This window comes from Barbatula barbatula, assembly GCF_947034865.1.
Source record: "Barbatula barbatula genome assembly, chromosome: 4".
Lineage (NCBI taxonomy): Eukaryota > Metazoa > Chordata > Actinopteri > Cypriniformes > Nemacheilidae > Barbatula > Barbatula barbatula.
The window spans coordinates 26,558,707-26,574,850 of NC_136768.1; the positions used below are offsets into that span (position 1 = coordinate 26,558,707).

The window sequence follows — 16,144 nt, forward strand, 5'->3', positions numbered from 1 at the left end:
ATATAAATTGACCGCGTCAGCATGAGATTCAAAGCATCAGAGTTTACTGCGCACTTTAATTCAATAGAAAGACCTTTGCAAAGTTTAATAGATTAAACAGAACAGATCCCTATAATGTCCCCGGGTGCTTTTAACGTGTATGAATGAAGAAATGGATTGCTTTCCTGACTGGATTCAAAAATATACAACTACAGTCCAACTCGGGAGACTCTTTAAGTTAAAGCCAAGAGTAGTAAAAATGGACGTGAATTTTGTAATGGAGTCTGCTAGCGTTAACCCTCTTTGTCGTCATTGGAAGGGTAAGTCAACTCTTTGCATGCAAGCCTGCACTTGGGCTAGCCTAGGGCCCCTTGCAGAATTTGTTCATTGACTAAACATAAAAGATACCTGCCATCTTCCATTTCAACCTCTCCACCACCATGGTCAAGACCAAATAGGTTTCAAAGGATGTAAGGAACAAGATTGTAGACCTGCACAAACCTTAAATAGGCTACAGACAGAAGCTTGGTGAGAAAGAGTTTGTTGCAGCTAAGATTCAACTGAATCCCTTAAGTGTAAATTGATTAATGTTGAGGTCGTGTTTGTTCTCATGCTGGTTTCGCGTGTTATCGGGAGTTTTGGAAGGGGTGTCCTATTGAATTCAGTTTTGTGATTCAGATGGGTATTTAAGTGTGATTAACCACCGCGGCAGCAGTTGTGTACTGCCCTCATCGCTTGAAGATCTTAGAGTGTAAAGACTCTACACTGCGCGACTCCACCGAGCAAGGACACACACCAGAAAGGCACTTTCGTATTTACTTTCTTTGCTCTTCTATTTATTCTCTTCTTGTTGTTCCATATTCCCTGTATTTTTTCACTATGTGTTTTCAAATACCTACTGTCACCACAACTCATAAATCTCCTGTATCACGTAGAAGGCAACGCAATGCTAATCATTTGTGCACTCTTTCAGCATCCGCAACTACCAAAATTATATTTCCCATTGGTTTATGGAACTGCCAATCTGCTGGAAACAAAGCAGATTTCATCACAGCTATTGCTAAACATTCTGGTCTCTCTTTTAGCACTAACTGAAACCTGGATCAAGCCAGAGGACACTGCCACACCAGCTGTCCTCTCCAATAATTACACTTCCTCCACAGCCCACGCATATCAGGGAGGGGTGGAGGAACCGGTCTACTTATTCCTGACGACTGGAAATTCAAACAGCTGGCACCCTCGTGTGACAACATTTCATGCTGTTACTGTCATCCACCCTGTTAAAACTCATGATGTAGTTATCTATTGTCCCCCAGGTTAGCTTGGACTTTTCTTAGTGGAGTTGGATGCGCTTCTGTCATCCTTTCCCGAGGATGGTACTCCTCTGGTGTTACTTGGAGACTTCAACATCCACCTTGTTTGACCTCAAGCGAGTTCCCACTTCAGCAACCCATAAATCTGGTAATCAACTAGATCTTATCTACACATGCTACTGCTGCACTCATCACTCCCAGGTCACCCCGTTGCGCACGTCGGATCATTTCCTCATCACTCTTGATCCCGACCTAACCTCTCCAGACACTACACATGCTTCCCCACTTTTCACATTCCGGCTCAACCTACGATCACTCTCTCCCCCCTGCTTATCCTCTGCCACGCCCCCTAACTCTGAACAGCTCTCTTAGATGATAACAGTGCCACCCACACTCTTTACTCCAAACTAACCTCCTGCTTAGACAGCTTATGCCCTCTTACATCTAGGCCATCTAGTGCATCCCCTTCTGCCCCCTGGTTATCTGATGTTCTCTGTGAGCATTACACCACACTCAGGTCTGCTGAGAGAAAGTGATGCAAATCTAAAGAATCTACTGACCTCTCTCTCTATCAGTCTCTCCTCTCTTCTTTCTCTGCTGATGTCTCATCTGCGACTATGCTAAAATCAACCACTCGCCTGACTCTAGTACTCTCTTTAAAACTCCATAGGACTTAACAGCTGATCATTTTGTGTTTTTCTTTGTGAAGAAAACGACCACCATCAGCAGTCAATTCTCTGCGTGCCGCCTCTAGACCACGGCCAAACCCCAGACACATGTTTGGTCCCTCTTTCTCTCTCCTATCTGAAGATGATGTTTCCAAGGTCATTTCTTCTAACCACCTGACTACCTGCCCGCTAGATCCCATCCCCATTTATGTCAGTTGTAGTTCTTGTGTTTCTCATTCCTTAACAAATCTTTGCGAAACGTACGAGTCAAGCATATGAAGGGTAGAGCATTTGAGCAGAGCTGATCATCCATCAGACCATCAGGATCTACAGCACCGCAAGGTCGTTCCATCCCAGTTATGTTTGGTTGTCCAGTCATCCAGTTAATGCCGGACATGCTGACGGTTGATCTATCCGACCACATCCATGAGCTTCTCAACAGACCAATCCATGCAGTATCAAATCCCAGCATCATCTGCAGTAGTTGCTCATTCTCTTCTTGAGTCTGAATGAAGGCCAGGTCTGTGTGATGCTCAATACAGTAGGTTTGAGCATTATTCCAGGTCATCCAGACATCTGAGATTAAATAAAACCTGTTTGCTCCAGTCTCTGCAAGTTTTATAAGAAAATATAGAAATGTCTTAGTGTTTAAGTTAAGTAAAGGAAACAAAAATCCATATATGTGAACCCCAAAGATAGAACCCTGAAAAGGTTTAATAACCTTTTCGCAATCTTCAAAAAACCCTATAAGGTTATATATTAAGCACAAATTTTGTTGAAGGAATGTATTCTATATTGTACCATTTATGGTTTTGCATAGCACCATTCGGTCAAGGCGCTGTACGTTGTTAGACCTTACCAGGCACTTCTATGTTAAATAATTACTGCTCTTTATAACTAGTTCTGTGGGTCAGGGATGGGAAACTTTGGTCCTACAGGTATGTGGGGAGCAAGTCAATTCTCAAGTCAGTGATTTTCCTTTGGGGTTCTCAAATCCTAATCCTTGATAAACTCCCTGACAGAATGTTTTAGATGTCTCCCTATATAAAACACCCGAGTCAACTCATCTGCTAGTTACACAAGTCACAACAGAGCAGGTGAAAACAGTTGATTTGTCCATGTTAATTGCATTGAATCAATATCACGTTTGCACCAAAAAGGAATGTTGAAAAATATTTGAAAGTTCAACAAACCAGATCAGTGTTTGCTTTAGTTGGGACCATGATCCCTGATTTTGATAAAGGTAAATCTCTTCCTCTCGCATAGCTTATAAGAGTGGTTAACTAAGTATACTTAATCATAAAGGATATGTTTTAAAATAGAAGTAGATTACTTTTTTGGATTGGTGTTAAACTGTAATACAGATGAGAAATAACACTTAATAAGGTTGATTTCCATCCTTTTATGAAATAAGTAAATGTTGTCCTGAGGACTCGGCCATACCTGCTGCTCTCTCCACTAACTATTCAAATGAATAGTTGTTGCATAGTGAAGATAGTGTGGAATATTTCCTATTATTGTTGATAAGCAAACCTGTGCCTCCTTCTCTCACTCTCCCTGCTTGAACTTCCCAGAGAACCAGACTTAAGCATGTTTTGCAGTCTTAAAATCACTACTAAGAACTGATTGTTAAACACTATATTGATTTGTGTTAGAGCTCTCTTTCTTACCATTGTAGCAAAAAAACGGATTTTGGTCAATGCATGCCGTATCACACCAGCCTTCAGGTGTGATTATAACACATTCCTGTTTTCCATCAGTGTTGTTCGGCTCTCCAGAATTCCAACCCAAGAACGTAAAAGTTTTATTTGGATAAGACCACCGCCAGCCATTGAGGTTATTGTGGAGTCCAGTCCAGGCCGCTAGTGTTGTTTGAATTTCTCTTTGTACATGTGTCCAGTCTTTATTACTTTGAAGGGTGACTAGGTCAATGTGATTCTGTTTGCAGTAATCTTGTGCCTTATCCCAGGTCTTGGGTTCCTTGATCAGAGCATAGCCATGTGACATGGTCTGGGTGTGCGACCACAATCCTGTTGAGAGCAATGTTGAATGACATCAAAAAAAGAAAAAAAATCTAAGATAACAAGAAAATTATTTGTTGATGTTGTTCACTTTACTTGAATAAATCACTTTCACTCAACACACTTGTATAGGTTTCTAGAAAAAAGAAGATATAGCATATAGAGAGAACATGAGTGAAACATGTAAACTCAACATGAAATGAACATGTTAAGTGAACATGAATGAATCAAGTAAACCCAACAAGATACTCTTCTGAATCTATCTCCTAAAATAGACCTGCAATTACATTTCATAAAACCATTATTGTGATCACTGTTTGCTTTTGTTGGGACCTTGTTGGGACATTTTCTGATATAAAATGATACATTTAGATAGTCATGGGCCTCATGTATAAGTTGTTCACCACACACACTTTTCTAGACAAGTTACATTTATTGCATGCAGACGCTGGGTTGCCCATTATCAAGTTCATGTATCGTCCGAAATTACCTGGAAAGGAATCCAGATTAATGGCACATGATATATGTGTTTTTGAGAGGCGCTCGCTACTGTTAAATAATAATATGGTGGGATGGAATCATAACTGTAGTGAGCAAAGGCCTGATTGAAATATAATAGTAGCAAACAGGAATGGGGACAAACAAAGAAAAGGTGATGTCATGTAAAGCGTGATTGGCAGAAGATGATGTCAGGTGAAACATGATTGGTTAACACTGTGATAACAACTTGAGTTTTCTGTATAAAGTGGGGAGTCAGATGTGTGTTTGTTGGGCATCTTCAGATGAACTCTTGAGTGTCTCACTTCTATTTGTTTATAAAAGATTGAACTTCTGGAAACCTGGCTCGTTGGTCTACATGATTTCTTCTACATTGAGGCGAGCAACTTGCCACAACAAATGTGGTGAACCTGATGTGATCCAGGCCAGAGTGCAGAAGCCTGACAATCGTGACGGGTGGACTTGGATGCGGATCACACAGATAAAGGGCCCAAAGCACCGAGACAGGTGAGCATAGGGATGCACCGATACCGATACCAGTATCGGGTATCGGCCGATACTTTGTTAAAATACTCGTACTCGTATTCTTACATAAATTGCCGATACCGCGCACCGATACCACTCAACAGTATTTCACTACGCAGATGTGCTACCTGACGTCAATGTCTAGGGGGAAACAACGAGCCGGAAACTTGGCTTCGGCGATTCTGCCAATGTTTGAAAGCATCAAGACCAGACCGGTAAGATTTTCACTGAGAACAGTAAGCAATGTCCGCGATTTGGGAATATTTGAAGAAAAAAGATGACGACAGGAGTAAGGCAGTTTGTAAGATCTGTACTGCTATGGTGTCAAGGGGCGGAAAGGAAAGTACATCGTTTAACACCAGCAATTTGATTAAACATCTGAAGACGCACCATAGTGCTAAGTACACAGAGTTTACTAATGCTAGTCCAAGACCGCAGCAACAAATCTTAACTGAAGTCTTGCTAAAGCGAGAGAAAATGTCCAAAGACAGCCCACGGGCCACAAAAATAACAGAGGCACTTACTCACTTTATAGCGCTCGATGACCAGCCACTTTCGGTTGTCGATAATGTTGGATTTCGCCGTCTCCTCGGCGTGCTAGAGCCAAGGTATGACATTCCCAGTCGCCCCTACATCACAGATGTAATGTTGCCAAAGGTGTACGATGGAGTGAAAAAACACGTTAGTTCCCTGGTGCGTGATGCTACGGCAATGAGCTTCACAACTGATATATGGACAAGTAGTGTCTGCCCAATGTCTCTCCTCAGTTTAACAGCTCAGTGGATAGACGAAGCGTTCACTGTTCACCACATCGAGTTACAAGCCAAGCCATTTCAGGGCTCTCACACCAGCCAAGCTATAGCTAATATATTCGAAGACATGCTACAGAATTGGGGCATCCCAAAAAGTTCCGTACATGTTGTGCTCCGAGATAACGCGAAAAATATGATTAAGGCCATGGCTGATGCTGGACTCCCCAGCCTGCCTTGTACTGCTCACACTCTCCAGCTAGTGGTTCACGAGGGGCTCCTCTCTCAGAAAAGTGTTGCTGATGCTGTGGTTGTCGGTCGCAGAATAGTTGGGCATTTTAAACATTCTGCTTTAGCCTACTCCCACCTCGAAGACATCCAGTTACAGATCAATCAGCCCACAAAACGACTCCAACAAGACGTCCAAACTCGCTGGAATAGTACCTTTTACATGATCCAGTCCCTGGTCGAACAGAAACAGGCGCTTGGTATATATGCGTCTGAATACGAGCTCCCTGACAATCTCGCAGCCAGTCAGTGGATACTGCTGGAGAAGACTGCAACTGTTCTGGGTCCTTTCGAGGAGTTGACGCGAAGGGTAAGCTCTTCGGATGCCATGGCAGCAGACGTGATTCCCGCGATCACTGTGTTGCTAAGATTTCTATCTAGAGAGACAGAGGACGACCACGGCATCAAAACTATGAAGAGAATGTTAGCTGCAGCCGTCAAGAAACGATTTGGCGATATTGAAGAAAATCCCCTCTACAAACTGGCAACTTTACTCGATCCGAGGTAGGCCTGTGTGTGAGAATGTGTATCTGTGTTTGTGTGTGCGTGCATGCGTGCACGCGTTAGTGCACACTGAGGTGAACGCTGAATAGAATTCCATGCAAGTGTTTTTTTATGGAATGGCCACATAATGACCCTACATGTTTGTATGTTTTAGGTATAAAGCAGTTTTTTTCTCAAACACCAACACTGCTGCAAATGCCAAGGAGATGCTAATGATTGAGCTTCAGAGGCTGACTGCAGAAGAGGATAAACAGCTGGGAGATCACAACCAGCATGAACCACCTAACAGAAAACCACGTAGGGACCAGGCCAGCAGCAGTTTAGACAATATATTAGATGAAATTGCAAATGAACCAGCATCAGCAGCACTGACCACATCTGCTTTAGTTTTTACTGCACAACTCGACACATACCTTAGAGAGGCCCCAATGGCCCGTGAGGACAAACCACTGCAATACTGGGAGGTTAACAAAGTGCGGTTCCCTTCTCTGGCCAAAATGGCAATTAGATACCTCTCAGCACCGTGCAATAGCGTTGACAGTGAATGGCTATTTAGCTCAGTGTCACACATTGTGAATGAAAGCAGAAACAGGCTAACACCTGATCATGCAGAGATGATTCTGTTCATCAAAAAAAATCTCCATCTCACTTTCCCGAAAAATACATAGCCTAGTTCAGAGGCTGCAACGTTATTTGTAAATAGTCATTTAACAACATAGTGTGTTGATTTGTTTAACAGTAGAATAGTGCCACATAGTTTAAGATAAAGTTTGTATACTTAAAAGCAGGAGGCTGTTTTGAAACTGTGTGAAATTTTCATTTCCTTTATCTGGTTATGTTAATATTTTGTCTAATGTGATGACATTGCCTTTATTGTGTTAAAACCAAGAAGCTATGTATATTTTGGGCTTAGAATAGCCTTCTGTTAAAGATTTTTGTATTCATCCTTGTTATAGGCAAAAAATAAAACCTTCCTTTAAATTAATTGCACTTTCATTGAAACCAAATCTAAGAAGTATCAGGTATCGGTATCGGTACTCGATATCGGCAAGTACAAAAATGAAAATACTCGTACTCGTATCGGTTTGTAAAAAAGTGGTATCGGTTCATCCCTAGGTGAGCATATTTGCTTTATAGTATAAAATCTGTGTTATCTGCAAAAGGTAAACCCTGAATGATGTTGGTTCTTGTAGGCCTACACCCGTCTATAAATCAATGGATGCTGTGGTATCTGCAGAATTAGAGGCCACTAGGAGGCAGAGATAAGAAGGAGCAGCCCAAGAACAGAAAATTACGTCAACTGCTCTGGGGAGAAAAATCTGAGATATAGAGAATTACCAGACGTCATGTCAGAAGCAGGCTCAGAGGAGATGGATGAATCGACCTGCCCCTTCTAAAGAATAAATATACGTCATGGCAGGCCCATGAAGCATCATGGCAGCACAACTACAGAGGAATACCAGACGCTACCAGTAAAGGAAGATATTCGCATATGAGTGAAACAAAATACCAACTCGACAGCAGAGTAATACTAGATGACAGAGAATTACCAGAGGACGACAGTAGAGGGAGACATCTGACAACTGAGAAGCAAGAATATTCCCAAGAAATCCAAGGAAGGATTATACACAGGTGTCTGGAAACATCTGGCTGAAAGACATTGATGAAATGCAGCATGGCTCAGAGAGGTAGGGAGACTGAGAAGAGTGGAAAGTAGTGGAAATGGTGGAAAACAGGGATACTGGTCACCTTACATGCACCTTACTGGTCACATGCATTGATGACTACCTTACCGGATGCGACATCTGTGCTCAATACAATGTTAGAAAAGGAACCACCGCACCAATAGGTCATATACCTGTGCCAGAAGGTCCCTTCAAACATATAGTGATGGACTATGTATATATGATAAATCCAGTCGGAGGGAATAGATACATGCTACCAATTATTAATTAATTAATTATTGACAGGTTCAGCAGGTGGGTAGAAGCCGTGCCCTCAGCTGACCAGGGATCTGGAGCTGTAATTAAGTATCTCACAAGAGATGTGTTCCCCTGCTTTGGAATTCCTTCTAAGATCAGTTCTGATAACGGTTCCTCGGTCATAAAAAGGACTGTAGTTAATACCAGTTACAGATTATACAGAGATTTGGGTGTGTCTAGCGTCCATCATCGCAGGGGTTGGTCGAGGAGAAGATCAACAAGATCTTTGCATACACAAAATTGAACTGGGTGAGCCACCGTATTCAAACTGCTGAGATATTTAAATATGTGTCCAAAAATTTGTATAATTTTTTTCGAGTTAGTTTTGATTTCAGAGTATGTTTTCACATAAAAAACTGAAACGTTTTTTCTTTTGCGTCTTTGAAAAGTTTACATCACATACACACATTGTCAAAACGATCTGCATATGGACGGATCAGGGAAAATGAATAAAAACACTGCATTCATGCGCTGTAAAGACACATGCACATTCCCTGGTTTATCTTTTGTGTTTACATGCACTACTGGTATGTACCTGCGTATGATCGTTTTTGTAAAACACCACATTCGGAGTTTACACAGAAATGATAATGCTGTTGTTTTCAAAAACTTGCACTCTGAGACCCGTTTTCAAAAAGCACATACACCAAAAATATATATTTTAAAATATACAAAGAAATGGTGATATGTTAATGGTGATATCTTTCAACACTAGTTGCGGAAGCAAAATATAGTTTCGGGCCATTTGTAAATATCTTTTTTCAGTCCCTCAAAACACTGTTGTGGTGTAAATGAACAGCGAAAACACATAAAAGTTTTCCGTCTTTAGTTGAAAATGGTCTCGTGTAAACGGCCCCTTAATTTGTTGTGAAACTTTCTCAGGGAAAAGTTTTATTACGTCTCACAATTATTTATATAAACACTGACCTGAGAAAAGCAGCAGATGAAACAGTCTTTCCATTCTTGATGGGCTTATAGACAACAAATCCTAAGCGAAAAGCAGTAAGAAAAGTACATTGTGAATCAAACATATTTAAAGTGAATCAGCTTGCAAAAGCAACAAGAAATGCAATACAAGAAAAACACTGAATGATAACAAAAGCATCCATGTTTACCTGCAGGATAAGTCAGGACTGAAGATGATATTGTCTGCACTTTTTCTGTCTGTTTTGTTTTACTTCCTTCAGGGCAAATTATATGCAAAGTCTGTTTCATTTTCCCCCTCACGATTCATGTTGAAAAACTTCATCAAACCATCATTATTGTGATCAGAGATGCTTTAGTTGGGCTTGCCACTTTTGATTTTCATTGAACGGAGCCTTGCAATAATGAGAACACATGTTGTGTAGGTGTTTAGTTACTATTGTTTGCTATTCACATATGCTGAAGTTATCAAACAGAATAAAATAAAGAAGCTGCATTTATTCGTATTGAGACTGAGCCTTTGATGACCAATGGAAATGTTCAGTTTCATACATGTAAAAGTACTCTGACAAAACAAAATGTATTGACACGCTTACCCAGACAGCAAGCAACTATTGACTATTGTTATCACAATGCACTTTCCAAGAAGGGAAGGAACAGGGTATTTTGCTAAAAGCAAATCTTAAAGGCACTAATGCAAATGATTGTGTAATGTAATAAGGCCTATGATATTGGCCTGAAGTAATAAAATCCGTAGAGTGAAATTTCATTGCTTTTACAGCACAAAACTTCTGTAAAAATACATTTATAAACAGCTTTGAAGTTTAAACGTGTTAAAAACTTTGTTGATTCATGATGGCTTCGTGAAAAATAATATAGCAGTTTATTTGCTTAATATAATATGCGTTTAAAAACAATTTTTATGGTGACACAACACAGTCTTTGTTTAAGACAATAACAATAGCTGTCACCATCAGATGCAGAGAAGTTAATTCATGCCTTTATGACATCAAGACTAGATTACTGTAATGCACTATTAGGTGGTTGCCCTGCAGGCTTATTACCAAAACTCCAACTGGTCCAAAATGCGGCAGCTCGAGTTCTTACGCGTACAAAAAAGTATGAGCATATTAGCCCGGTTCTGTCAACCTTGCACTGGTTACCTATAAAGCATCACATCAACTTTAAAATCTTGCTTTTTACCTATAAAGCCCTGCATGGTTTATCTCCTCACTACTTGAGCGAACTTCTCTTGAATTATAGTCCATCACGTGCACTACGCTCTCAGGCATCCGGTCAGTTGGTAATACCTAGAATTTCAAAATCAAGTGCAGGTAGTAGATCCCTTTCCTATCTAGCGCCTAAACTTAGGAAAAGTCTTCTCCGCACTGTCCGGGAGGCAGACACACTCTGTCAGTTTAAATCTAGACTAAAGACGAATCTTTTTAATAATACAAATATTCAGAAGGTTTAGGCTGCACTTGTTAGTTCTAGCGGAAACCAGGAACTCAATAACAACTGATGCATTTGTTGCATCAAAGAGTGCAGAACAGTACTCTACTCTCAGCCAGTCTTGTCTCCAAGGTTACTAGAGCGGGCAGGACGCATGCCAGACCAGACAAAAGCTGTGATGATAGAGCTGGATTAAGGATGTGGCGACTCTACAAAATTTCAGCCACTATTACATTATTAATGATAATCTTAAATAAAAAAAAATATTATGCCTTGTTGTGCAAGCACTGTCGAGCTTGTGCGGAGGCTGCAGCTTTTGCCAGAGGGGATCTGGAATCCCCTGGTTAGGCCTGCTTTCCCTCTGAGGTTTTTTTCTCCTCCAATGGAGTTTTGGGTTCCTCGCCACCGTTTGGCCGTATGATGGGTCCCAAGGATGTTATGTAGATGGAAAAAAAGCAGCAGTCCAAGCACCGATTCCCTAAGGACCCCAGTGGTCATATGGTGAGCAGTGGACAGTGAACACCTCCACGACACTCGCTTGCCACAATAACATTTAAATAATCAACCAATGAGATATAATCGTGGCGAAATGTAAAGAGGGTAGGCAGGATTAAACTATAATTGTAACAGATGAGAAGGGGAAGGACTAATGCAAATCATGTTATATATGTCAGGTATGTATTTGTTAGATCACTTCAGATGACTCTGAATTTCTCACTTTACTTGTTCGAACAAATAAAGATTACTGTAACAAAGATCCATAAAAGGGAAGGAAGGAGGCGGGAACCGGTGGACATTTAATAAACTTTAATTAAATAAACAAACAGTAAAACACAACATAAAGTCCAGGCCTGGTCCTCTCTTACTGAGGGTCCGGTGGCTCGTACTCTTATGCTCCCGATCATGACCGGTGCGCGTACTACCTCCCTACAATTACATTTCTTGAAACCTGGAACCCTGCCTCAGAGATTTCTTCCTGCGTTCGAAGATCGATTTGCCTTAACAATACTTAAGGTGATTTCCATTAGGTATTTGTTTACAGTATGGGGCAGCGCACATGCTCAGTCCGGGCAGTGCACGTGTTAACTGCATCCATGTTTGCGTTTACTGGTCGTCAAACGGCAACTGTTACACTGTGAATTTCTGTTTGGTTGTGTTGATCATCATCTCAATAAAACAAGTATAACACTAATACAAAAGACTATGTCCACACTGACCCAGATACATCTGAAAACTGTGTTTTCGTTTCAAAACGCCCTCCGTCTGCAATGCACATTGAAGTATTCACAAACTACAATAACATAACTGGAGGGCAGCCAGAACAACTGTCACATGACGACAAATATGACAGCGATTTTGAAAGTCTGCATTTTAATGGTCTACACTATGACACGTAAACTGTGTTTCAGATAAGACCAATTTTCATGACCTAAACCCCATCTCAGTGTGTATAGAAGGCCGAAATGAATGCGCTAGTGTGGACAGGGCATAAACGGAACACTGTGCAATTACAGGAATCAAAAGAAGTAATCCACGAATGTGACTTCTATTTTGAGAAGAACAAAGACGATTTTAGTGGGTACGATTTAAGAAAGCAGTGCTGATAAAATAGTAAATATATACTATCCTATTGATATTATTCTATTTCATAAAGCCCATATTCAGACAAATGTATTCATCTCAGAGTAAAAACGGACACATTTCTTTAGATGTCATGGAGTGCACATTAGAGTGGATTCATGTGAGATTTGAGGTTAACAACATCTCACAAACTTGCGTGATGTGCCTAGGCGAAATATTTCCATGCTCTCACTTACCATTTGAATAAAGTGCTTTATTTAGCAAACCATAGTTTGTCCAGGTTTTGCATAAATGGTAATGAAAAGGAGTTTGCATTAGAAAAAAAAAACTGAATGTAGAGAGAATAGGATGATTCAAATACTCCAAAGAACACAGACGCGTCAGTACGTAGGTAAAATGTGGTGATCTATTACAGTAATTCGAAATTGTTTTTCTTGATTTTGAATTTTTGTACATTTATTTCATTATGTCACCACGAGGACATTCTTTTTTCTGTTCCCACAGGTACATCATTCAACTATTGAAAGGATGTTGCTTTTTATTTTTTTCTCAGGTCAGTGTGAATTTTTAAAAAGAATTTTGAAGGTTTTGCTATTTTCCAAACGGTTCACTGCAGCAAGCCAGGTAGTAGAGAATGACCGAGTAGTGCATTTGTGATGTGATCTGGGCAGACTCATCACATGGTTACATTTGACATATTACAGGTTTTTATACCATATGAAAGCCGGGGTCAAACCCTTGCTTACTTCTGTTTGTACAAAAGCCTTTTATATGTTACATAGATGAGACGGTTTGTCATTTGATGTCACCATTATGTTGATGAGTGTTTGCATTAGTTGAGATCGTGACTCTGCAGTATTTTACTTCTCTTCCTCTGACTGCTGTAACTGTTCGTTTACTATAAAGAGTACATCTGTTATATTGAGTAATGTGGTTAGGATAACGATTGACCAATCAGCATTAAGATCGTGTATTTCTTATGTAAAAGGTCATTGTTACACTACGCTAGCACATGTCTGTTCACTAAGTTCTTTAGTGTGAGCAGGTTTGTTTATGCTATTGTAAACTAGATTTAATGTATTATGAAACATGTACATTGTAAATGGTGGTTAAACATGATAAATGTATTTCCGAATATGTGTTTGTATATGTTGCGTGAGTAAATATACGTTCAATATATTTTTACACATTCAGTTCCATATCTAATCACATAATATATTATAAAGTATATTATTGAATATACAATTACACATATTGTGACATATACAGTAAGTAAATATATGGTGACATATTTATAATATATAATATATAAAACGCAGCAATTTCTTTTGTATTATTCAATATCTTGTCATAAATGCACAGAATATGCCATTTATGCAATTGAATATATATTTAATTCATATATATATAAGGGAATATATGCTTTATATATTTACATATAGTTTAAAAAGGGCAAACATCAGCTCGAGCTCGAATCGCTCTTATATATTTTTTGCCTTGCTCAATTCTACTTGCTTTTGGCTGTATGTATATGACATGATTTTAAGAAATGTATTAATAGTAGAGGTATCATTATCGATTCACTATAGGATTTTGGATTATTGGATTGTTACATGTATCAATATTTATGCACAGCCCTATTGCATATATGCACAAGTATTTGACATATATATTTTTATTTTTGTGGAAACCATACATGAACATGTGTTTTACATATACATATATTTATATTTCTGTATGGGTCTAAACCCGACACAGTACAGGTTTTGCGTCTATGCCTGTTGTTTTAAAGCATCTACAATAACACAGAGAACATTTACAAATGCACAAACACATTTTGTATAACACTTTTCTCTCAACAGGACTTTGTCTGTTCATCCAGAGCATGTCATATCAGTATGTTCTGATTCAAGAGCTGAAAACCTGGGATGAGGCTCAAGATTACTGCAAACAGAATTACATTGACTTGGCCACTGTTCAAAATGCTGAAGACTGGACAAATGTACAAAATGCTGTTGAATTATTGACTTTAGAAGCCTGGATTGGACTGAACAATGACATCAACAGCTGGCAGTGGTCTTATCAAAATGAGAACATGACATTCATCAGTTGGACCTATGGAGAGCCAAACAACTACAATACAAAGGAGGAATGTGGTTCAATGTATTGGAACCAATGGGGAGATTTCCCATGCCTTTGGCTATTTCCTTTTGTTTGTTACAATGGTAAGATCACCTCATATTTTCAAGCATCAACACACTCAGACAGATATGTATACATGTATATGGAAAATATGTAATGCTCCACAGCCCGTCACGGTGGCTAGTTTGGACGATCCCTCTCGGCTACGCAATCCAGGTTGCCAGGCTCCTGCCCTCGTCAGGTAGCAGTCAGCGGTCCCGCTGAAACTATTCAGGCTCCTGGGGCATATGCCGTCCTTGGCGGCAGTCATGCCGATAGGGTTGATGTATATGAGCAAGAAGAGTTCCCAGGAGATCGTGGCACATGGTGTATTCCCATCACGCCTGAATGCCGTCGGACCCTAGCCCCGTGGATAGACATGTCCTTTTCCAGGCTGGCGTCCCGATTGGGCAGGTCTCGAGGTGCATTGTGGTGATGACAGACGTCTCCCTTCTCGGCTGGTCTGGTGGAGGTTCCTTCCTCTCATTCAGGGCAAGCACATGCTGCTCTTCTGTAGACTCCGCTCATTGTACATCACCCGCCAGGGTGGCATTCGCTCGTGATAGGTGGAGTTAGCTGCTCTATCGCCAGTTCACGCTCAGCGGAGAGTGGCGACTCCACCCCCACGCTGTCCAGCTCATTTGGGAGCAGTTCGGGCAGGCACAGAGGAGCTGTTCGCCTCCCTGGACACCTTCCATTGCCCGCATTGGTACTCCCTTGGCACTTTGCACACAGCTGACTGTGGGACAAGCGGATGTATGCCTACCCCCCAGTGAGCCTCCTTGCACAGGTCCTGTGAAAGGTCAGAGAAGAGTAGCATCAAGTTCTGTTATTTGCATCCTATTGGCCCAACCAATTGGCCCTGAGGCTTCTGACGACGACTCCCCCCTGGCTGATTCCTCTTTCTCAGGGGAAGGGCACGGTCTGGCACTCAAGATCATACCTCTGGAACCTCCACGTCTGGCTCCTGGATGCGGTGATGAGATCCTGAGTGACCTGCCTCCCGCAGTCATGAGCATGATGACTTAGGCAAGAGCTAGGCAACTGTACACCTACAAGTGGCACCTCTTCTCATCCTGGTGTTCTTCCAGCGGGGAAGACCCACAGAATTGTGCTATCAATGTCATGCTGTCCTTCCTACAGGAAAGGTTAGAGAGCAACCTCTCCTCTATGCTCAAAGTGTATGTCGCCGCCATTACTGCACATTACACGCTTGTGGCCGGTAGGTCTCTCGGACAGCACGCCCTGGTCATCAGATTCCTGAGGGGCACGAGGAGGATGATTCCCCCCTGCCCGCGCCCTGTACCTTCATGGGACCTCTATAAAGGTTCTCGTGGGCATTGGAAGGCCCCATTGAGTCCCTAGGGGGACCAGGTGATAAGCTTGAAGGCGCCTTCCCCCTGCACCTCTACTTAGACCGCACGCAGAGCTTTAGAAGCAATTATTTGTCTGTTTTGGAGTCAGCAGATGGTAAGAGCT

The 16,144-nt window shown here is 41.1% G+C and overlaps 1 protein-coding gene across 1 annotated transcript; it reads right to left on the reverse strand.

The window, feature by feature from the left end:
* Positions 1 to 2,171: 2,171 nt before the first annotated feature.
* Positions 2,172 to 2,528, reverse strand: LOC306893302 (C-type lectin domain family 10 member A-like; the record flags this gene model as incomplete). Its single annotated transcript, XM_079455071.1, has 1 exon — positions 2,172 to 2,528. The coding sequence occupies one exon, from the start codon at positions 2,526 to 2,528 to the stop codon at positions 2,172 to 2,174; it is 357 nt and encodes a 118-aa protein (XP_079311197.1).
* Positions 2,529 to 16,144: the final 13,616 nt, after the last annotated feature.